Source organism: Onychostruthus taczanowskii, unplaced genomic scaffold (genome assembly GCF_017590055.1).
Source record: "Onychostruthus taczanowskii isolate IOZ18803 unplaced genomic scaffold, ASM1759005v1 scaffold34, whole genome shotgun sequence".
Taxonomy (NCBI): domain Eukaryota; kingdom Metazoa; phylum Chordata; class Aves; order Passeriformes; family Passeridae; genus Onychostruthus; species Onychostruthus taczanowskii.
The window spans coordinates 1,522,542-1,543,872 of record NW_024500794.1 but is presented as its reverse complement, the minus strand read 5'-3'; the positions used below and the strand labels follow the sequence as shown (position 1 = coordinate 1,543,872).

At 46.1% G+C, this 21,331-nt stretch overlaps 1 protein-coding gene across 1 annotated transcript; it reads left to right on the top strand.

The window, feature by feature from the left end:
• Positions 1–4: 4 nt before the first annotated feature.
• Positions 5–20,282, top strand: WDR3 (WD repeat domain 3). The gene is made up of 26 exons (XM_041411124.1): positions 5–284; positions 1,672–1,881; positions 2,277–2,395; positions 3,297–3,375; positions 4,337–4,432; positions 5,456–5,569; positions 6,541–6,642; positions 6,762–6,859; positions 7,774–7,869; positions 8,211–8,441; positions 9,187–9,280; positions 9,616–9,717; positions 10,394–10,479; positions 10,862–10,997; positions 11,704–11,760; positions 12,417–12,517; positions 12,661–12,772; positions 12,887–13,021; positions 14,298–14,348; positions 14,571–14,636; positions 15,524–15,616; positions 16,153–16,200; positions 17,615–17,658; positions 18,124–18,252; positions 18,737–18,830; positions 19,454–20,282. The coding sequence occupies exons 1-26, from the start codon at positions 114–116 to the stop codon at positions 19,607–19,609; spliced, it is 2,820 nt and encodes a 939-aa protein (XP_041267058.1). The 5' UTR covers positions 5–113; the 3' UTR covers positions 19,610–20,282.
• Positions 20,283–21,331: the final 1,049 nt, after the last annotated feature.

Here is a 21,331-nt window from a genome sequence, read left to right as displayed (position 1 = left end):
AGCCGCGCCCGCTCTGACGCACTTCCAGCGCGGCGGGCCCGGAGCGCCGCGCGTGTGGCGGCCGCAGCTCCCCCGCGCCATCCTTCCCCGCTCCAGCCTTCCCCGCCGCCGCCATGGGCCTGACTCGGCAGTACCTGCGCTACGAGCCCGCCGCGCTCTTCGGGCTGGTGGCCAGCGCCAGGGCCGGCGTGGCCTTCGTGGCTCTGCGCGGCGAGCGGGGCCGCTACGTGGCCGTGCCGGCTTGCGAGCACGTGTTCGTGTGGGACACCAGGAAAGGAGAGAAGGTGGGAGCCGGGATGCGGTGCCGGGGGACGGTCGGTGGCGGGGCAGGGCTGGGGTGCAGCGTGAGGGGCTTTTAGTCCGCCTGAAGCCAAGCGGTTTGTGTTACTGTGCGAGTTTGTGTTACTGTGTTTGTGTTTGGAGGGAAGCGAGACCTCCACAGCATCCCGCCTCTTGGGAAGGGTGAGCGCAGCGCGAGTTAGGTTATGGAGTGGCTCTGCAGCTCTGGCTGCCTCCTGGCCCAAAGTGCTGGTGTCTTCCAGTTCTCCAAGCTGGTCACTGGCCTGAAACGATTCTGCATCGTGTAGTCCAAAATATCCTGCAGTGTTGGATGCTTACGAGAAAGTCTTGCTAGTTGCAAGAAGGTAATTGGTTATTTCTGTTTAAGGAATTTTTAAGGATTGCATTTGTTGAAATCCACCAGGTAGCAGCAGCACACACAGAACAGAGGAGGCTGTGGATGATTTGGATAATGGATGTCTAGAATGCAGCAATTCTCACCTTTTGTTTTCTTTTGGTAGTAACTTGTAGCCATCATTTGTTACAAGGAGTGGCAGTCCGGCTGCTCTGCTCTTACTGTGAGAGTAATTTATTTTATCTCGACTTGGTCTTAAAATGAATCTCACTGTGGATCCCTGTGAGATTTGCCTCAGGACCTCAGTTGTGGAAGAGTGATTGCTGTCGCAGTAACTGGAAAGCTGCTCCCAGTTTAGCTGGTTATGTGAATGTTCTTGGACAAATCAGGGATGACACCGAGTTTGTGTTTTGGCTGTGGAGCTGGGCATCCCATGTAAAAGTTGTATCCCATAAGGGGGGTTGTGAGCTATAACTTAAGGACTTTGCCACACACTGTCTCCTGTGAGATTCAGAAATCACTGTAAGTGCTACTGTCCACTACAGACTGAAATCTGGTTTTGTTTCACAGCCTCTGGAGTGCTGACTGCTGTATGTTGTTCTGGAGATGTTGTCATCATTCTCAAGTTCTTGTGCAGTCTGTGGAAGAGCTGCTCTGTCCTTTACCTGAGAAAGGCCAGGCAAGAGAGGATGGAGTCAGGATGAAGAAACTTTCCAGCTTTTACTCTAAAACAATATTTCTTGCTCTCTGGTTCATAATATGTGGGGGCAGAAATTTCAGGTTCTGAGTTCCAGGGCTTGTTCTGCACCGGTTTCCTGAGAAATTGCTTCCCTTCTGGCTGCTGTTTTGCCTTTGAAAATGGGGTTAACAATACTGTATTTGGTACAGGAAGTTGAAAAATGAATTTATAAAGTGGCAGAATTGCTCACTTGGAAGTTCAGGAAAAGAATAGACTATATTCTCTCTGCTGTCTAAGTATGTGACTCTGACATGTCATTTATCAACATTGTACGTGTTTTGTCTCCTAAAAATTGCAGGTTCTTATCCTTAAGGGTCTCAAGCAGCAAGTCAGTTGCCTCTGCCCCTCTCCAGATGGCTTGCACCTGGCTGTTGGGTATGAAGATGGAGCAATCCGTGTCTTCAACCTCCTGAGTGGAGAATCAACTATCACTTTCAATGGGCACAGGGCTGCAGTTACAGCCCTGCAGTACGACCACCTGGGTGGCAGGCTGGTGTCTGGCTCGAAGGTGAGGCTTTGACATCTGGAGCATGGCCCTGATGCCCCATGGAGAAGGCTGACCTGCACTGAAATGTTCAGTATTTTGAGTGTGGCCTCTGCCCATAGGCAGAGGATGGCAGTGAGAGGAGCTGGGGGAGCAGCAGGGGCTGCAGGCAGGAGTAGGGCACTGGTAGAGCTGTTAAAGTGAAGAATCCTGTGAGATCAGGAATAGCAAAAGTGTCTCAGGCTGGGATGGTGGTACATTTATCAGTGTGACTGCACCTCTGGGGAAGCAATGTCCCTTGCAATAGTCATCCTTGTGATTCAGAGTGAGAAAGTGTGCTCTCAGGTAATCTTTTCAGTCTCATGGCAGAAGTTCTGCAGAGACAAGGGCCAGTCCCATGGAGACGCTCTCTGTTCCAGGATACAGAAGTCATCGTGTGGGATGTCATCAATGAGAGTGGCCTGTACCGGCTGAGGGGACACAAGGATGTCATCACTCAAGTCCTTTTCTTGAAGGAGAAGAACTTGTTGGTCACTTGGTGAGCCAGACTAAGAGAAATTGTTGATCAGAAAAGTAGGCATGGTTGTACTTGCAATTTAGACATCCTGTGTGCTACAGCCATTTGTATTTTTCTTCTTGTCTTGTGATGCCTCAGATCCACCAGCATCTTTGAGTATAATTTTGTGACATCCACGTATTTTTTAAGTCTGGTGCCTGAATTCAAGTCTTAGAGCAACTGATATGGCCATACTGAAAAAGGTGTTTGGAGAAGGGTTTAAATTGTTGGTAAATCCATCAACTTAAAATTATTGTAACAAAGAATAGTGATAACATGTTCATTATGTATGTAGCAGTTTTTTGGTTTTTTTTTCATCTTGAAGAATTAAGTAGACTTACGTTCTGTTTGTGTAATTCACACAGCAGTGGGACAGAAAAATTGTTTTCTTGTAAGCTGTAAATACGCAAATTAATTCAAAGATGATAGGGGCTTTTTGAGCTGATTTTAAGTTATTCAACTAAAAGAGCCGCAAGTTTACTGAATCCCTTTGATAATAATTGGTTGACAGCAACAGTCACTAATTTTTTACTTTTAATATGCCATTTACTAGCTTAATAGAAAGGTGCATGCAATCAGCTCATTTTAAAATGAAAACTTTTGCCTTTTTTCAGATGGAAAAAGTACTATTTTGTTGGTTTGGTAGATGATACCCATTTCTTAATGCAATTTCAAATATTTGCAGGTCAGCTTCAGTGACTTGACAGGTATCTTTTTGCAGCATTGCTGTGCCTTTTTTGTTTGGCTTGTAAAATTCAATGTTTGAGCAGCTGCTCTGTGATACATTCTGACATGTTTTAGATATTTTTGTATTTCTACTACTTAGAAAAATGGTGAGCTGTGCAGTCTTTCCTTATGTCTGAGATTTTCTTCTTTGTTGCAGTGCCAAAGACACACTGGTGAAATGGTGGGATCTGGACACCCAGCACTGCTTCAAAACTCTGGTTGGACACCGAGCTGAGGTAAAAAGAGGGTGTGTGGAAGTGTTGGGCTGGAGGGACTTGGGGTGTCAGGGCTCGCTCTGGGCTTTCCTTGCTTGCAGGAGTTGTAAGCTGGTGCCATCATACATTTTACTTCCATTAGGCTTGTTATAGGTAATAATCGATAAAGTCAAATTAATAATTAATAAAAATAGATTTTATTTTGTGACTGAGATACGGTCTCCGATAGCCACAATCAAAGGGACAGCGCTGAGTCCGGGTTCAATGCTGAGTCCGACCTCTATGGCACCGGATCCCCTCTGTTCACGAAGGCTGTCTTGGTCTGTCTCAGTCTAGGCAGTTTTTATACAGTTTATTCAGTGTGGGGCAGAGTGTCTCCTTTTCTTTTCATGGTTTCACATATTCATGTAGTCTTCTTTCTCTGCCTTGGGCTGGACAAAACAGTTTCTGGTAAGCGATGAATGGTGATGTTGAGTTGGGAACCTGGCATTGGGATGCTGGCTATCTCGATGGTAGATCTGGGTATTTCCTGGACTGTTCTTGGGGAAGAGCCCATCTCCGCAGGAGCCACATCCTTTGGATTGTTAATTGGATCTTTCTCTCCGCTGCCGTCTGTGGTTTCGCAGTTTTGTGAGGCAATCTCCCTGTCTCCGGCATGTGGGTTTAAAACTTGAAAGAACATTTCTTACAGGCATCTTACAAGCATAACTTTTTTCTTGTGTATTTCTCATATATTTCACATAAGCACGAATTACTCCAAATCATGTGTTACAGGCTTTAGGAGTGAGCAAATGAGAAACTTCCAAACATTCCAAGAGCTGTCATCACATGCATTGGGTGACAATTCCCATGCGCATGTCCTTCAGAGGAGGTCCCAGCTAGATCCATTCTCTATTTGGTTGCTGTTTAAATAGGTCATTTAAAGATGTGCATTTTTATGATAGTTAAGGGAGTCAGTTCCTCACATGGTGCCTCTGGACAGGTCTGGGGCATGGCTTTGCTGTCCAAAGAGAAGCGTCTGATCACTGGGAGCGCTGACAGCGAGCTGAGGGTGTGGGATCTCACGTACATCCAGGAGGTAAGACATTCCCCCTGTGACCCCTCAGCCTCCCTGCTCAGCTGCTTGTCTTTGAGCTGAGGAGGAACTGGAACATGTTCATATCTGATGGATGTTCTGGGAAACAGCCAAAGCAATGTCTTTGCTCTCTGACTGGTCCACAAGCTGCTCATGGGATGGACTTTGCTGTTTCCTGTTTTGTGCTTTCAAGTGAAACTGTGAGCACTTCCAGAATGAGATTTCCACAGTGTGTCAGATCTTCCTGCCTTCTGATTTACTGTCTTGCTTTTAAAAGACAGGTGTCTGCTAAGGAAGGCAGGAGCTTCTCCTGAAATGGAAAATGTAAACCTCCTCCCTCCGGATTGCTATGAATTTTTAATTAAGGGGCTTTTAGGCAAAAATACGGGAACAGGAATAACAGCTCTTTATCAGGGAAGAAAATTAAAAAAAGAGTAAATGAACAATGCAGTAAACTAAAACAACACTGACGAGTCAGAATATGCCTTGACACCCTGTTGGTCAGGGTGTTGCTAGCAGTCCAATTGGAATTGTGGCTGCAGTCCTCCTGGAGTATCATGTGTGGTTCGGTTGGAGCAGGGATCCTGTTGAAAGGTGTAGTCTTCCTCTGAAGATCTAGTGGGAGAGGCAGCTGCTCCTCTGGGAAATCCAGTGGAGAAACTGTGCTGGTGTTCCAGAATCTGCAGATTATATCTGGGTAGGAATGCTTGGCTCTTCCCTCTGGGTGGAGCATCTCCCAATGGGATGCTATAGTCCTTATCAGTCATGCAGTGACATTCAATAGCCTGTTATCAGCAGATGTCTCCCTGGAGGGAGAAGGGGTTGTGGAAGAGGTAAGGAAAACTGCCCACTTGACAGAAGACAACTGCCATACAGATGGCAAAGAGAATACAATTTGCTTGGCAATCCAGGACCCTTACAGCTGAGGAAGACAGCCTTGTGGGTGGATGATAGTCATGGGAGCACATGGAGTGCTTGGTGCCTAGGGAATTCTGTAGGATTCTTTTTTTTTTTTCCTGTGAGCAGGTAAAAGATCCTGATGAACCAGAATCCAAGAAAAGCAAAGGGCCATCTTCACCTGGAGCAGAAGAAAACACTGAAGAGGATGAGACCTTAGAGCTGGATGAGCATCCTGAGGAAGTAAGATCAGTTTTCCAGTGCTGTTTCTGAGCTGGTGTATCTAACCCCATTTGCATGGTTTATATCCTGAGTGTCATATTTAGCCTGTTTGGGAAAATGTGATAATTCTTGTCTTGCTCCATAACAACTTCCTCAGCAGCAGTTGCTGCCTCATCTACCTGCAAAATATCAACAGAAGTATGTGTGCCAAAACACCCCCAGATTTATTCTCCACTGACAGTTTTTCTTTCCTTTCTATTTGAGAAGGACTAGCAAATGTATAAATTTAAACAGTGCTAATAGAGCTCTTTCATCAAACATCACAGAAATAAAATAATTCCCTGCTGGTTTGCAGCTGCTGAGTTCAGTACTGATGCTCAGCTTTGCAGCAACTGAGAGGTTAGAGTTGCACTGTAATGAAATACGTTTTGTAGAAAGCCATTCCCACTTGTGCTGCTGCTGGAGACTTTACTGAATCTTTCTTTCTGGTAGAACTTTGTGGAGTACTGCTCAGATCTCAGGCCACTTGTAGTTGCAGTAGATACCTGACTGTTAATTAATTTTCCAGCTTCCTCTCCAGGGGATTTCTCTCCCTTCAATGCCCGGTTTAAGAGTTCTCTCTGTACTCTTTAAGAGTTCTCCCTTTGTTCTCAGCTTCTCTGCCTCTTTTGACTGAGCTCTGCTGCCTCTTTAGTAGAAAATATCAGCTCTGTTTGTTAAATGGCTATGGTTTGTCAATAAAATTAAGTTATTCTTCCACTGAGACTGCCAATGATTATTTTCAACTGAAATGCAACAAAACATCAGGAGATAAGCTTGAAGCTCACACAGATGCTTGTTTTGTCCCTTTGTTATCCTTACTAGCTGTTCTGCCAGGACCCTTTAGGTTCATTTCCCCCTCTCCTTGACTTTTCTTGTCAGCAGGTTTCTCGAGTTTGCTTGAGAAGATCATTTGACCTTTCAGACCCAAGTTTGTTCCTCTTTCCCTGTAGCGCATCATTAAGTGCAGCAAGGTTGGATCCATCTTGCGGGAAGGGAGAGACAGAGTGGTGACTCTTGGCACAGACCGGATGGGCAAGTTTTTGGCCTGCCATGTGAGTAATGGGGGACTCTGCTACTGAGCAGTAGAGGAGGCTGGGACAGAGCTTGGGTACTTTCTGTAAGGGTCAGCCAGGGTTTTGCAAACCTTTGAATTTGTTTGCTCTGACTCTAGGGAACAGATGCTGTTCTGGAAGTGTTCTCTGTCCTTTCTGAAGAGGAAATCCAAAAGAAATTGGAAAAAAAAATGAAGAAAGCACGGAAAAAAGCCAAGTAAGTAATTTTTTGAATGCTGTCTGTGTCCAGAAGGCTCTAGAAAAACTCTTCAGTAGCATTACACAGTGGTCAAATTCCAAGATTCTGGCCATTCTCTTTGTGCTAGCTGTAGTATTTTGGGGTTGATCTTTCTGTGCAACCTTGTGCTTGTCTGAGCAGCCCTGCTCCCAGAGACTAAGGAAATACCTTACTTTCTGGGTCTTCCCTCTGAAAAAAGAACACTAAAGTGTGCAAAGAAATGGTTATAAAATGATTTTTTCAGAGCTGCTCAGCTCTACCTGACATTGGTGTTTATACTGCTCAGTGTATCAAAATAAGGGCTTGTTAGGCAACGCAGAAATGAGAGTTTCATCTGAGAAGTCACAGAGAATCTGATACTTTATTTCCTGTTTTACAGCAGGCAGAGATACAGGTGAGAGTTTTCTTAATGGTTACTCTGTGTTAAGTGTTTCTGTGTATCCTGGCACTTAAGAGGTGCCTCAGAACAGCCCTTAGGGAGAGGTCTGGCTCCAGGGTAGAAACTAAAGCACAGGGCATCTGTGCAAATCTGGAAAAGCATTTTGCCAATGGCTGAGAGCTTTCATTGCATGACAGGAGGTGAAGAGAAACTGATGGTGCTGTCAAACACAGCTTCTCTTGCCTGTTTTGTATCTATCTTTGCAATATGCCTTGTGTTTTGGCTCCAGAGGAGAGGTTATTTAGGACAGTTTTTGTCTTTAGTAGTCTGCATACTGGCATGAACTTTACTGTCCACTCTTCACTGTCCCTGTTCTTAAATGTGGTTATCACTGCTGGGTAAGAGGGAAGTTGCTTTCAGCAGGCAAAATGGTTTCCTTATATTTTCTGTGTTGCTATGTTTGTGTTGGCTGTGCTGGGTCATTTGACTCTTCTCCCTTATCTGACATTTCCAGACAGAACTCTGAAGAGGAGCCTGAAAGGATTGTGGAGCTGAGCCTGCAGGAAGAGATTCAGCGGGTTGCTAATGTCAAAACTTCTTCTAAAATCAAGTGAGTGGAAAGCCTGTTATAGAGTCTGATGAGTGGTTGTGCAGCTACCTGGGGAGAGCTCTGCATGGCTCAGTGCAGGCAGAGTTGGAAGAAGTTTCCCCCTCAACACATGTTTAGCTTGGAGCTGGGGAGAGGCCTGCTGTGATTTCCAGTCCATTCACACCTCAGTGGCTCAGTGTGCACTTGCTTGTTGGATGTGCTCTGTCTATATTCCTCTGTCTCAGTTGTTCTTGATAATTGATCCCCTTTGTCTTATTACCCCTGTGTACAACTCTGATTTTATCAGATCAAACAGGTCATACTGCCCCTGTGCACAGCTCTGATTTTATCTGATCAAACAGGTCCTTTGACTTGATTCTCTCTCCAAAAGGAGAGCTGAAGATGGTGCTGCTGCTCCAGAACAATATAATTGAATTGTACAACCTGGACCTGTCAGCACAAGTGCCCCAGGCTGTCCGTGTGTCCAGGATAACCATTGGAGGCCACCGCAGTGATGTCAGGACGTTGGCTTTTAGCTCTGACAACATTGCCATTCTCTCAGCAGCTGCAGAGTCCGTGAAGATTTGGAACAGGTATGCAGTCTGATTGTGCCTGTCTCCCAGAATTGAGGGATGCTGTGTTAAGAGAGGCAGTGATAAGAAAGAGGGGACAGTGGAAAGAGATACAACAGCGAATGAAGTAAAGGAAGCAAATAGAAAATTATTTTTCTTTTCTCCTTATTAAGGAAACTGAGAACCTATAGATCTGAAATTTCAACAGAAGGTCTAAACACAAAGGTCCTACATAGCAGTCGGGTGTAGACTACTTTGCTGTGGTTTTTTTCTGTTTTTTCATTTTTAATAAGAGGTATTAACTGTTACCCTAAACAAGCCTGTTCTTTAGGGAACATGTGGGTTTCTTGACATCTTATCTGAAGGATCCAGTATTAGACTGGGTAGGCTGTTGGGTTGATTTTGAGTGTTGTGTGTTGATGTAGAGTGCTGACCCAGTGTTTCTTGAGTGGTGTTGATTTCAAGCTCAGTTTCCTGTGAGTACACTATGTTACACTCAGTCCTTTCCTGAAATGCTGTTTAAAATTAGGAGCTCTGTTCTTGTTCACAACAGCAATAGGTCATGATGGTGGACAACACAGTGGCATGTTTTTATGTGAAACGTCCTTAGCAGTAGTGCTGGGTAGTGTTTGGGTCAATAGGATGGTGATGGCTTATTTTCTGACCCCAGCTGGAAGACAGCTGTGGATAGAGGCCACACTGAAACATGTCTCACTGAGCAGGCCAGATTCTGTGGGTGATAAGAGGTTTTGGGCTCTGTCCACAGGTCGACCTTGCAGTGCATCCGGACAATGGAGTGTGAGTACGCGCTCTGCTCGCTCTTTGTCCCCGGGGATCGGCAGGTCATCGTTGGGACCAAGGTAAGGAGGGGCCCTCTGACTCCAGACTGCCCAGGAATGAGAATGTGTTAGGAAAATGTCACTAAGGCAGTCTCACAGAAAATGCATTGCCTCTCCTGATCTGGAGCACTGCTGTGTTCCCAGAGTCATTACAGAACTCTTGTGGCTTGAGGTGGGAAGCAGAGTAGAGCTTTGGGAAGGCCCTGATGCAGATCAGGAGTTTGGCCATCTGTATGTAACAGGCACCTAATGAAGCTGGCTGCTGGGGGCATGCGTGGCAGGGAGCTCGTCTGCCAGGTGCTGTCATGAGTTGTGAGCAGAGGCTGATTCTTCCTCTGTGATGTCTTTCTCCCCAGACAGGGAAGCTGCAGCTGTATGACCTGGCTTCTGGCAGTCTGATTGAGACACTTGATGCTCACGATGGGGCAGTGTGGTCTATTGCTCTTTCACCAGACCAGGTAACTCAGCCACCCTTATAAGTATCATCTACACATCTTTTCGTGTGATTCTTTCCTATAGGACTGTGTTTGCACCATGGAATCTGTTTTGTACCACATGCTTTGTTCCATGGAAGCATGGAACCCCTCATCCTCAGAGCTGGAGGATGCAACTGGTAGTGTCTAATAACTTTCTAGTGGAATCAAAACCATAACAAGAAATAATCTGCCTGAAATTCATCCACCCTACAGATGAAAACATGATAGATTTTACCCTCCTTCTTAATGTAGAATGTTGGACTGCTGTTCCTTTAGAAGGCTCTTGTAGGGTGGTGGTCAGTTGTGTGTTATCCAGTAGCAGTAAGAGTCTTAAGCTGCCCACAAATCAAAAGCATATTGTTAGCTGCAGCTGAGATGACTGCTTTCCATCCCAAGGTTTCAATCCAGGTTTTGTTTTACATTTGGGGTCTTCATCTTAGCCCTCCAAAATAAGCTAGAGCTTTTGAAATTGTTTCTGTTGCTCAGGCAATGCGTGATCTAAGCAGAGCAAATGCTCCTGGTGGTATCCACTTAATCATTAATGGTGTAGGAATGTGGGACATCCCAAAAACCTCCTCTGTGTTGGCAGTTCCTTGCTGTAGAATTTCTCTGGGGGATAGGAACTAGTTTCACAGCAACTTCTTGTTTTCCCCTACAGCATGGCTTTGTGACAGGTGGTGCCGATAAATGTGTCAAGTTCTGGGAGTTTGAGCTTGTGAAGGATGAGAGCAGTGTTCAGAAAAGGTGAGAAGATAAATCTTGTGCTGTTGTCGTTGATGAGTGCTTTGGCCTTTGCTGTGCCCGTGACATCTGTGTGGAGGAGAGTGTGAGCTCAGTGCAGTTTTGTGGAGACCTGAGCTTAGCTGGAGGAGGGCACTTGCCTCATTCTGATCCCTTTTTGTGGGTTTGAGTTTAGTGTCTAATCAGGCTGGGCCTGCAGATCATTACTGAAAATGTAGCAGTGAAGTTCATCAGCTACTGGAGCCTGCTTATTTCCAGTCCTGTCACAGTGAGGAATGAGGTGCTGCATGTTAGAATTCACTTGCTTTCCCAGGGTGCAGTGTGGGACTTGTATCTGTTTCTCTTCCTACTTTGTTTCCTTGGGCTAACAGTTGTTTTTTTCCAGGCTTTCCATGAAACACGTGCGCGTTTTACAGCTGGATGAAGACGTGCTCTGTGTGCGGTACAGCCCCAACCAGAAGCTGCTGGCTGTCTCCCTCCTGGATTGCACTGTGAAGGTTTTCTACGTTGACACGCTCAAGGTGCATGACCAAACAGGCTGTGAGGCTGTGCAGGAAGGGATGTAACTGCAGCCTGCAAGATCAGGAATACAAAGGAAAAGTGTTTTATGTGGAACATGTATGCTCTTTCAGGGGCCTGTTTGCTGGCAAAACTGACAGAACCATAGTTATTCTACACTGGGAACTGGAAGATCCATTTTTCATTTAAAAAGTGTTCTGAGCCTGCAGGTGGCAAGGTTAATTCTAAACCCTGCAGATGTGGTGGTACTCCAGATCTGTCAGGCACTGTGAAGGTGGGGATGAATGTGCCTCACATGGCATTAAATAGGGCATGGCAGAGGCAAAGCCTGTGGGAGGAGAACCTTCCTTGTGGGCAGTGTGTGTTGGATTTGTGAGCTGTTTATTAGCATGTGAACATTATGGAGTGACACAAGACAGATTGGTGCTGGCAGTTATGTGGAGAGGAACAGAAATGAACTCCATTCATGCTGGTCATTGGCACCAGAGTTAGCTAGAGAGCAAACAGAGCTAGTTCAGCTTGCTTGGCGACTTCCACCTTCTCAGTTCTAGCCTCATGACCTTGCTGCTAACAGTGCTCAGGGCAAGATTGAAAGTGGGGCAGTGCTAGAAAACAGCTCCCGAGGCAGAGCAGAAGTAGCTTGGAGCTTGAGATTTGCCCACCTCTCTACCTGGCATGTCTAACTGAGTCATCTTTCTTCTGCTTCAGTTTTTCCTTTCTTTGTATGGACACAAGCTTCCAGTGCTGTGTATGGACATCTGCTATGTAAGTATCATTAGGGCTGTGTAACTTGGGACTGTGGTGATATGGCTGAGTGTGAGAGCCTCTGCTGGCATCAGGGCCTCTAGGATAACACTTTCTTGTCACGTCCTTGCTCCTGACTTAGCAGTTTCTGGGTGGAACACAGCAAGCCCCTTCTTATTCTGCAATCCTGTGCTCACTGGAAGGGGTATCAGAGTGGGGGTCATGTGAGTGAGTGGAAATCAGAATGCTGTGATGGTCCCTTGCACTCATTGTAACAGGCACAGCCTGCTTTCTGCTAAAGTTGCTGTGTGAGGGGAGCCTGAATTGTTAGTGGGAGCAGAGGGCAGGTGCTGAGAAGGAAGCAGCCTCTTCGTGCCTGTTCATTCTTGGGCTGCACTTGCTCTGAGGTATCTTTGGAATGAGGCTCATTGAAAGCCAAGAAGAATGTCAGGATATAACCAAATACCTGCAGAGGGTCAGAGGGGGGCCAGAGTGCTCTCAGTGGGCTGTGCCAGTACCAGGGCATGGGCCACTGGGAAGGAGGTGGAGGGATCAGGAGGCCACATTTCAAGAGCTGTCTGCCTACTCAGCAGTGCAGAGCCACTGGGGCAGCAGCCATTCCTCATGGGCCTGCCAGCCAGGTCCCCACACCCTCCTCTCTCTTTGTTGCTCTCTAGGATGGGACTCTAATTGCAACTGGCTCTGCTGACAGGAATGTGAAGATTTGGGGCTTGGATTTTGGGGATTGTCACCGTTCTCTCTTTGCCCATGATGACAGGTTAGTCAAATGCTACAGCTTCTTTGGACTGTGGACTTGTCTCCAAGGAGTTGTGATCCAGCAATAATCCTTTTATCCAGAATAGACGGGGGGAGTTCTGCAGTGTTCCCCAAGTGGGTAAATTTGAGCCTTTTCTCTTCCAGTGTGATGTATCTACAGTTTGTGCCCAAATCCCATCTCTTCTTCACAGCTGGGAAGGACAGCAAGATTAAGCAGTGGGATGCAGATAAATTTGAACATATCCAAACGCTGGAGGTAGGAAGTTTTGGAGTCTGTTGAAAGGAAGCATTATCCCTTCATGAGTAGGATTTTCCTTAGGGGTGGAAGTTGGGTGATGTTAATATCGTAGCTCTTCTGTCATCCATGCAGGGGCATCACCAGGAGGTTTGGTGTTTGGCACTCAGTCCCAATGGAGACTATGTGGTGTCTGCGTCCCATGACAAGTCCCTGCGCCTCTGGGAAAGGACAAGGGAGCCCCTGATTTTGGAAGAGGAGAGGGAGATGGTGAGAGTTGCATCTTTCCTACCAAAACCAACTTTCAGACGTTTTTTTTTTCCTTGGTCTTTAGTGGCTTTTTGCATGTCTGTTGCTTACGGTCTTTGACATTCTCTTGTGCTCCTTTCAGCACAAGTGTGTTTGGGAGGCAGTTCAGCAGGTGACTGATGTGGAGGGATGGAGAGCTCTGCTTCTGTTAAATGCAGCTTGTCCCTTTTCCAACTGTGAGAGGTCCATTCTGTCTCAATAGCAGGCCCCAGAGCTCAGGGATGCTGGAAGAAGCCCCTTCTATTCCATTTGGGCATGTATTGGAAGGAATCATAAATTCAGAAGGACTTCAATAGGAAGGAAAGTCTGGAGGTCTCTAGTCCAACCCCTTGCTCACTGCAGGATGATCCTAATATCAGACTGCTTAGAGATTTGCCTTCATACACTGACATCTCCAAGGAAATAGATTTTCCAGACTGTCTGAGCACCTATTCCAGTATTTAGCCACCATTGTGGTTGGCTGATGTGTTTGTTTCATGTATCCAATCACAGGTTCCCTTGGAACAATTTGTAACTCTATATTTTTGCTGGATCCCTCAGAGAAACCTGTTTCTGTCGCTCCTTCCTAAGGCAGTTCTTAAACCACAGTGAGGAGGGAGGAGGCAGAACTGCAGAAGCAGGAGTGGATGAGAAACCTGCAATAGATATTTGGGGTTTTTATATCCCAGCAAGAGCTGACCCACACGGTGTACCTTGATGCCCTGTGTTGGGTAAAAGGAGAGACAGAGGTAGCTCTTTTCCAGATTTCAGAAAAGTTTGTTTTGGGTCAAGTTTGAATAGCAAGGTGGGCATGAATACATGAGTAGTGAACTATGCATAACATAATTGGTGCCCTTTTATGTGAGAGATGGCAGACCAGAGACTCTTTCCTTCTGCAGCTCAGGACAACCCTGGGACTTCTCTAGATTTGTTCCCTATGTGTTGTGTGGCTGAACTGATGATGAAAGGTGTGGTGCTGAACTGTAGTGTCTGTCTCAGCCTGGTGGAATCCTGAAGGGCTGTTCCTGCACCCAGAGCTGAGACCTGGATTTCTTTCTCTGTGGGAGATGCTAGAGTTCACTGTGGGGTTGGGACCAGGGACAAATGGGCATTTTGCCACTGGCAAATGCTGATTTGTCCTGGTTTTGCAATGGGCTGCATGAAGCCCTCCAGGTTGTCTTGCTCAAATAGTCTGGAAGGGACTTGCACCCTTGCCTTACTCACTGCTGTTAATATATTGTGTTCTCATCCTCTGTAGCAACGAGAAGCTGAGTATGAAGAGAGTGTGGCAAAGGAAGAGCAGCCTGTGGTGAGTTGCACCATCTGAATGTGTGTCAGTCTGACTGTACAAAGTCTGTAACAACTATTTCTGTAAGAGGCATGGAAGAGGTATCAGGGAGAAAGGAACATTTTCTTGCTTTGAGGCAGTGCAGGGGGGAAGGGGATGCTGAAGCTATGGCTGCTCCATGCTGCAGTTGGCTGTGGTGCTGTGGAAGGACGGAACTGCAGCTCTGTATTTTGTATTTTTTAGGTGGCTGGAGAGAGGCAAGGAGAGACAGGGCTGGCAGGAAAGAAGACCATCGAAACCATCAAAGCGGTAAGGTGCTGTGGCTCTGCCAGCGTGACTTTGTGCCTTACCAGTCTCTCAAGGAGGGCTCTCATGGGGTCATAGCATCAGTTTGAAGAGTAACCTGTGCTGTCACATAAGGGCAGATTGCTCTTGCATGCAGAGGCTGTCTGTCCTGCTCATAAGCCAACAGGGAGGGTTTTGGCTCTGGAGAGGTCACACACCAGGAATTCTTTCCTCCTGAGAGGAAGGAGGTGTGAGGTTCCTGTAGCTGCCTGTCACATGTGGGACAGACAGAGCTGCTCTTGCCCTCTGGAGTTTGCATTCCAAAGGAGCAAAAGGCAGCTGGGATGTTCTCAAGGCATTAGGCCTCTCCCTGACAGGCTGTGCAGTCCAGTGGGGATCTGTGGAATGTGGAAATCTGTTGTGGTGCTTAACGTGGGAGATGTGCTAGGAAGGTGTGAGGTGGGTAATTCCATGACTGCAGATTGTAGCGGTTTGGTGATTTTCAGAGGAAATCCTTAATCTGAATAGTCAAAATGGCCTGACCCTGGCACGTGCCTCAAAGGGACACTCCTTGGGGGTGGTGGCCAAAGCTACACCTGAAGCTGCAGCAGAGAGCACCCAGGGCAGTGGGGGAATGTGGACAGTGTGTGACATCTTCAGGACATGACTTGTGTCTTCAGGGTAATGGTTAGCAGGGGAGGTGCCATGTGGTGCTGTCTGTCAGCACCTCTGCTTCCACCTCATGTGGACAGTGTGTGACATCTTCAGGACATGACTTGTGTCTTCAGGGTAATGGTTAGCAGGGGAGGTGCCATGTGGTGTCAGCACCTCTGCTTCCACCTGCATTTGTCCAGCTGAACTTTGTCCTGGCTTGTCTGGTGTCACTGATGTGCTGTTCTTGTGCTGCACAGGCTGAGAGGATCATGGAAGCTATTGAGCTGTACAGAGAAGAGATGGCAAAGCTAAAGGAACACAATGCCATATGCAAAGCTGCAGGAAAAGAGGTAAAAGATTGAGGAATGTAAAAATCCCAAGGTGTGTTGGGTGTATCCTTCCAGCTGAGGTGGAAGGGCTTAGAATGCAGATAAAGTCAGGATAGCTGAAAACAGCAGACATTTGCTCAAATCTTTTGGAGAGCTAAATGGCATCATGCTCTGGAGCATAATTAGGGGTTCTTGTCAATTATCTTTATGCCTAAAGTCTTATCAGTACCTAAGTTTTGTCCCTGGAAGAGTGTGCTGGAGCACCCTGCAGGTTCATCCTCAAGCCTCATCTTTGCCTTCATCTCAACACTCCTTGCTGAATAAGGGTCTGTCGTAGAAGCGGGAAAAGTGACAAGAAGTGGAAGAAAATTCATCCATGCTGAGATTATCTGGTGGCTTCAAATGAGGCCTTCAGCAACATTCTGGGCAGGGTGGAGGTGTGGGAATTGGAGGAAGACACTCAGTAAAAGCTCTCTTCTACTGTGGCTAAAAGTTTGTTCTGAATATGCATTTATACACACACACCTGCCTCATTCTAACCCATTCTGTGTCTCCAGGTTCCCTTCCCTGTCAATCCCATTCTCCGTGCCTATGGAAATATCACAGTAAGTGGAATGCCCAGGCCACAGGCTGTAGCCCATTCTCAGCTGGAGTGGGGCTGGTTGATTTGGTGGCTGAGCCAACATGCTGGGTTGCTGTGGGGAAGGACTGCTTAGGTCAACTTTTTTTGCTTGTGCAAAGTGAACATAATGTAGGGTTTTCATGTTGTTTTGTTTTTCTTTTTTTTTTTTTTTTTTTGTTATTTTTTAGTATCATGCATGTGTATTACAAAGGTTTAACCCTGTCAGGGTTAAACAACCCTGATGGTAGTCATGACTATGATGTTCCTTGTCATGAGCCAGGGGTTTACAGTCTCCTCCAAGATACAGGAAAGCTAGTACAAACCTTTCCCAGGTTTATTTATGTGGTGTTGCTACAATTACTGTTTCTGTTCCTATTCCTGCAGAGTTTACATTGAGAAAATTCTGAATGGTAGTTCAGTGCGTGGGTATTGCAGGCTAGAGCTGTTGCCCTTACTCATTCATGTCATACTACTGCACAACAGTTTTCAGTAAATTCTGCAGGTTTTTGACTTATTACAAAACACACAGACATGGATGTGTGGATTTCATTGATAAATAAAAGTCCACTACTCTGAGTAGATTAGTTTTTGTTTTTGTGGTTTATTCCAATGTGCACTCCCAAACTGTGTTTTTTAAGTACCCTTAGGAAGAGCCTTGTTTTTTCTCTCCCCTTTTCATGCAATCATACAATGGTTTGGGTTGGATGGGACCTTCAGGATCATCTGGTTCCAACCCCTCTGCCCTAGGTAGGGACACCTCCCAGTAAACCAGATTGCTCAAAGCTGAATGTCAGTGCCAGATGAAACAGCCTTTGTCTTCCTTCTAAATACCTGTAACCACCTTGCAAGAGCCCTTCTGTCCCTTCCTCCATGATTATAGGTCTGTGTAATTATAAGTTGGATAGACTTAACAGGAGTGAATGAAATCTTATGACTTAGTAGTTAGAGGCACTTTTCTTTCCCAATTCCCAGCTCTACTCTGGGAATCTTTTCCCATCTGCCAAATGCTTCTAGCAGATAAACAGGAGTGATAGGAATTAAGTCTGGGAGATTAGTTTGTATAAGGTTTTTTATATATAATTTGTTTTACCAATCTTTTTTTCTAATTTGTACAAGATTCATTGACATAAATTGAGATGACTTAGCTGATTAAATATAAATTAGATTTTTCACAATATTTTTCACCAGTGTAGAGTATCCTGAGAAAGCTGAGGGAGAACTTCTCAGAGTGGCAGCTGATTGAAGCCGAAACGATTTCCTCTTTGTTATATTCAGCTTGATGTGTCTGTCTCACAGGATGAGATGGTGTGCTTTTAACTGTGTGAAATGGACCTTAGGGCATGTTGGTCCTGGAATGTTTCTTACTAAGCAGGGCTTTTGTCTTTCCTCTGTTGCAGCCTTCTGCTTACGTGCTGGAAGTTTTCAAGAAGGTCAAGTCGAGGTGAGTCCCAAGAGCTTCATTGCTGAACAGATTTGAGACTTGAGTGTTGGGTTTCTAGGCCCAGGACTGTCTGGGGTCTTTGAGTGGTCTCATGCAAGGTATGGGCAGTGCTAGAGAGTCTGGAGTTCCTGTTCCCAGCAGCCTCTTTTGAAACATGCATGGGAAGTGGAAAGTGCTCCTTCCATGGGGAGCGTGGAGTGAAGCTTCTGGATGTGGGTTGGCTGCTTGGAGATGTGCATGTCTGTGGAGAGCAGTTTGGGGATGCTGAGGAGGGAACGTTGAGTGCCTGCTACCTGTGCCACAAGATGCCTGGGCTGTGCAGATGCAGGGCAGTCATGGACCAGCTGTGAGAAATGCTTAGCACAGCTGAGTACCAGAACCCACCTATGTGGATGTGTTTCCTGCTCATCTGTAGCAGTGTAGTGGCTGAGACTAATGCTTGTGTCCCTTTGCTTTTTCCCTCAGTGAGCTGGAAGAGTCTCTCCTGGTGCTGCCTTTCTCCTATGTCCCTGACCTGCTCAGACTTTTCAATGAATATATTCAGCAGGGCTCAGATGTTGAGCTTCTGTGTCGAGCTCTCCTCTTCCTGCTCAAGTGAGTCCTTTATCTACCCAGACAGTATCTGGACTTGCTTCTGAGCCTCTGGGCCTGAAACTCTTGGGAACATCCTTGGGAATAAACACATGGTCTCTGCAGGAGATGAGCAATCTCTGCAGCCCACAGTGAATGGTGTGTGGGAATGAACTGCTTGATGCAGAGTGCTGACAAGCCCGGATGGGGATGCTGGTCTTGGTGGCCCAAGTCTCACTGGAATGAAAAAATCCCACATCAAGACTGATGAAGCATTGTTGGTGGCACAGAGTCACTGTAGAGCCTGTGTCCTCCAAAAGACCTTCCCCCTGAACCACTGTTAAACTTAAGAAAACAGCTTTTCCAGATAAATTTGTCCATGCCTGTCCATGTTCAGTGACTGGGGAAGACTAATTGAAAAAACCCTGTATGTCCAGAACATACAGAGGAGAGGGCCTTTGTTATTTCTAATATCAATGCTGCAATACACTGTCTACTTTGTTCCCAGGATACATTTTGGGCAGATCACAAGCAACCAGATGCTGGTGACAGTGATAGAAAATCTGAAGAAAACCACCATCTCCAGAGTCAGTGAGGCCCGGGTGAGTGTCGCACTCTCCCCTTTTCCAGGATGTAGAATCATGGGATAAGACAATGTTTGTGAGCATGAGTTGTCTGGGGTGTCCAGTGGGGAAGTTGGGTGGGGATCTGAGCTCATTTAAACTATCCTCTTTTGCAAACAGGCTGCATTTTCCTTATGTTCCTCCTCATGTGAGAATACCCCAGTGGTGAGCTTATACTTGTGCTCCCTGCCTCATTTGCACTTGGTTTTCTGATACATGTGCTTGGGTCTTGGCTTGCTAGTTTCTAAATCTGTGGGAGGTAAAGTAACTCCCTGTTTCTCTTGGGCTTTTCTGTGGGCTGCTACCTCAATGCAGACTCTGCATATTCCCATAGGAAGCTTCAGGTGCCTGTGAGCAACTTGTCTTTCAGAAAATGTGGTGGATTATAGCTGCTTTTAAGAGAGGACTGTGGGGAACTAAGTGCAGGACTGGCTGTTCTCCTGATCAGATGAAATTTACCTTTAAACTAATGTTGCTTTCTTTAAATCTGTGGATTGTCTTGTTTTCATCATCTCTTAGTAGAGGGTGGCCAGTGCAGGACTCTCTGCACCCTAACTAGCTTGGGATGTGCCTCACAGTGTGGTGCTGGTCTGTTTCTGCAGGATGTGCTGGGATTCAACATGGCAGGGCTCCAGTTCCTCAAGAGGGAGATTGAGGCCAAGGAGGAGGTGACATTTTTTGCTGATGCTACTGAACGTTTTGAGGAGAAGAAGAGAAAAAGGAAGAAGAAAGAAAAGATGGTTCTTGCAGTGCTCTAGCATTTGCTTCCCAAGACCCATAGCACCTGGATGGACTCATGTAGCCTCACTGCTGACCATGGAAGTGTTCTTGTGCCTGAACATCTGTGATGATGTCCAGTGGCTGGGACAAAGTCTGTCCCCTCCACATGTGGTATAACCCAGCATGTAAACCCAACTCACAATGGTTGTCTCTGAGATGAACTCTGTAGTCTGCTGCAGATGGATGCCTTTGGACTCTTTCTGAGGTAGCTGTCAAAGGCACAAGCTCTATCTCTAGTGCAATGCCTGTTAGAAATGGAGTTGATTTATCCTGAGTTCAGCTCGTTCTGGCAGTGTTGATTCAATGGAATCCAGTGCATGGACTGCTGATGAGACCATGCCTTAGTCCAGGATTAAAATCCTGGCAGGATTTTTCACTGACACCTGCTGGTGGCTTGTGGCCTATGGAAAAAGCTCTATGATTTCTGCTGAAGTGTGAGGACTTGATCTACAGCCACTCACTCTTTAGTGAGACAGGGAGAAACATGGCTGCACTCTATTAAAGGCATATTTATATTTACTTTGTGAGACAATTTTGTTAATAGTGTTTTGACCTGGTATTTCCTTTGTAAATCCTCAGTTGCCTTGGCCTGTGTATCAAAGGATTTTTTACAGAGAATAAAATCAGGCAAATGAAAGGCCTGCCATCCCAGATTGTGTTTTTCTGGAGAGCTGGCAGACCAAAGTGTGAGAAACCTGGATTGTTTGCCTTTTACTTGCTCCAGGCTTTAGAAATTGCACTGATTGTTTGCAATGTTGTGCTTGTCCTGTATCAGATAAAATGATTTATTTTCAGAATGGGGGCAGTGGAGCAGAATGGAGTGAACAAGTCTCTGCTACTGTAGTTATTAATTTATAGCACATGCTGTGTTTTTTTACCAGTGGTCAAGTCACTGGTTTGGGGGATGTGGTGGGGGCTGCTTCCGGATACTTTGCTGACTGTTGGGCTCACATGTCTGACTTAGGTACTCAAAGCTGAATCTAACTTGAGTTTCATATGGATTTTTAGTTGCATCCCAGTTGTGGCTGACTGCTGTCTGACTCAGGTTGTCTGTTACTAGCAGTTATGTCAAAGGCCAGCAGTTCAGTTGGTCATTCTCTAGGCAGCACCTCAGGTGTAACAACCATACCTCAGTTGTTCGTCAGTAACTTTGTCGGGATGATTGTTCACTTGCCTCTTCAGAGTCTGGGTAATTCACAGGAGCACGTTGTGCTCCATTTCCAGGTGATTTTCAGACTACAGAAATGGCAACTTTCATACAGTTCTTCCAGTTGTTTCACCTGAATCACAAGTTTCATCCATATCTGGACAAATATAAAATTATAGGGGCACCTGGAAACAGCTGCATTCAAACGTGACTCTATCCTGACTTATGCTGTTCTATTTCATTTTCTTCTGTTCTTTTCCTTTACTACTCCCCAAATAGACCCTCCTAAGAGGGATTACTAGGAGGAAGAGGAGGCACTGTAGGATGATACATTTTGTTGGTAAAGTCAGTTGACATCTGTTATCTACATTATCTGCTGCTGAAATGGGCCAGCCCGCTGGAAAAACAAGTGGTAGAGGTGGAGAGCTGGCTTGTGACACCACAGTGCACCCTCAGCTGAGGTGACTGAGGAGAGAAATGCCAAAACCAGGTACCAAAAGGGGAAGGCTGACTGCCTCTGTTTACCTTAATGACAGGGAAATAGATGTTATGG

Coding starts and splice junctions, on each gene's coding strand:
- WDR3 (XM_041411124.1), top strand. CDS start 114: ATGGGCCTGACTCGGCAGTACCTGCGCTACGAGCCCGCCGCGCTCTTC. Junction 12,773..12,886: donor AACATATCCAAACGCTGGAG/GTAGGAAGTTTT, acceptor TCATCCATGCAG/GGGCATCACCAGGAGGTTTG. Junction 14,349..14,570: donor CAAAGGAAGAGCAGCCTGTG/GTGAGTTGCACC, acceptor TGTATTTTTTAG/GTGGCTGGAGAGAGGCAAGG.